This window comes from Camelina sativa, chromosome 6 (assembly GCF_000633955.1).
Source record: "Camelina sativa cultivar DH55 chromosome 6, Cs, whole genome shotgun sequence".
Classification (NCBI taxonomy): Eukaryota; Viridiplantae; Streptophyta; class Magnoliopsida; order Brassicales; family Brassicaceae; genus Camelina; species Camelina sativa.
The window spans coordinates 13580731-13582150 of record NC_025690.1 but is presented as its reverse complement, the minus strand read 5'-3'; the positions used below and the strand labels follow the sequence as shown (position 1 = coordinate 13582150).

Genomic DNA, 1420 nt, shown 5'->3' with positions numbered 1-1420 from the left:
ATTTTTCTCTCAAATCGGAACCAATCGGTGAAGGAGTGAGAACGAAGGAGTCGAAGGTAACACCTTCGTCGTCACCGGAGGTCTCGGCTTCGTCGGTGCCGCCCTCTGCTTAGAGCTCNGCATCCTCATGAACTATCTTGAGTTTGAAGTTGAAGGAAGCTCTGCTGAATTTGCTAGTGATATTGGTGAACTGATGGAGAGTTATCTCGCTGAAATTGCTTCTGATAGAAATGTAAACTTGGCGAAATTCATCGGTTTCGCTGAATGCATTCCGAAACAGTCTAGGATTACTGAAGATGGGATGTATCGAGCCATAGACATCTACCTCAAGGTATATATTTTGTGATAAGACTAAAACCTAACTTAACATTTTCAGAATGTTTTGACTTATATCTTGAAAATTTTAAATATCTTATGGTTTTGAATCATATGATAGTGTTACTTGAAACTAGAAAATGTTGTTTATAATCATGTTGGTGCAGACACATCCGAATATAAGTGAAATGGAGAAGAAGAAAGTTTGCAACTTAATGGACTGTCAAAAGCTATCACGAGAGAAGTGTGCTCACGCAGCTCAAAACGATCGTCTCCCTGTACAAACCGTGGTTCAAGTTCTCTACTACGAGCAACAAAGTCTCCGTGAAATTTTAAGCGATTCAGATTCTCCACCAGCAGCAGCAGCAACCGTAGAAGATACTCATCCTCCTCCTGAGCTCAGCTCCTACAACAATGAACTCTCTAAACTAAACCGCGAAAACCAAGAATTGAAGCTCGAGTTGATCAAAGTGAAAATGAAGTTCAAGGAGTTGGAAAAGAATCAGAAAGCTTTTGAAGTCACGAGTGGTTCGGATTGTTCTTCTTCGGTGTCTATTGCTTCGGTGGTTAAGCCTAGATTACCGAGAAAGTCATTTATGAGCTCTGTTTCTCGACAGCTCGGAAAGCTGAACCCTTTTGGCCAAAAACAAGTACAAACCAAACCACCTAAAGGCCGAAGACACTCTATATCTTGAACAATACATGAACACATGTTCTTGCTATGGATGTTTCTCTGTTTTAAATATATTTTGATTAATAAGAAGAAAAAACCAACATGATAAATCCTTTATTTAACAAATAAGAAAGATGTAATTAAATAGAGATTAAGCTTGGAAGATATGAAATAGCTCGATCCAAATGATCAAATTTGGAATATAAACAATACGAGTTTAGTCTAGTATCGTGCACCACTAAACCTTTGCCTGTATAAGAATAGTAATGAAGTATCAACTTATTTTCTTCTAAAAGTGTGACCGGTGTTGTGAAATAAACCCACGACTCACCAATCCGGGAAGAAACAATGTCTAGATTTAAACTATAAGTCTTCTCCCATATCTTTTGTGAATTCAATGTCCATACCTCTTGACTTCTGCCTTTTCTCATC

At 38.3% G+C, this 1420-nt stretch overlaps 1 protein-coding gene across 1 annotated transcript; it reads left to right on the top strand.

The window, feature by feature from the left end:
* On the top strand, window positions 128-1010 carry LOC104699016 (putative BTB/POZ domain-containing protein At3g49970). Its single transcript, XM_010414379.1, has 2 exons — window positions 128-331; window positions 483-1010. Exons 1-2 carry the CDS (start codon window positions 128-130, stop codon window positions 1008-1010), a joined length of 732 nt encoding a protein of 243 aa, XP_010412681.1.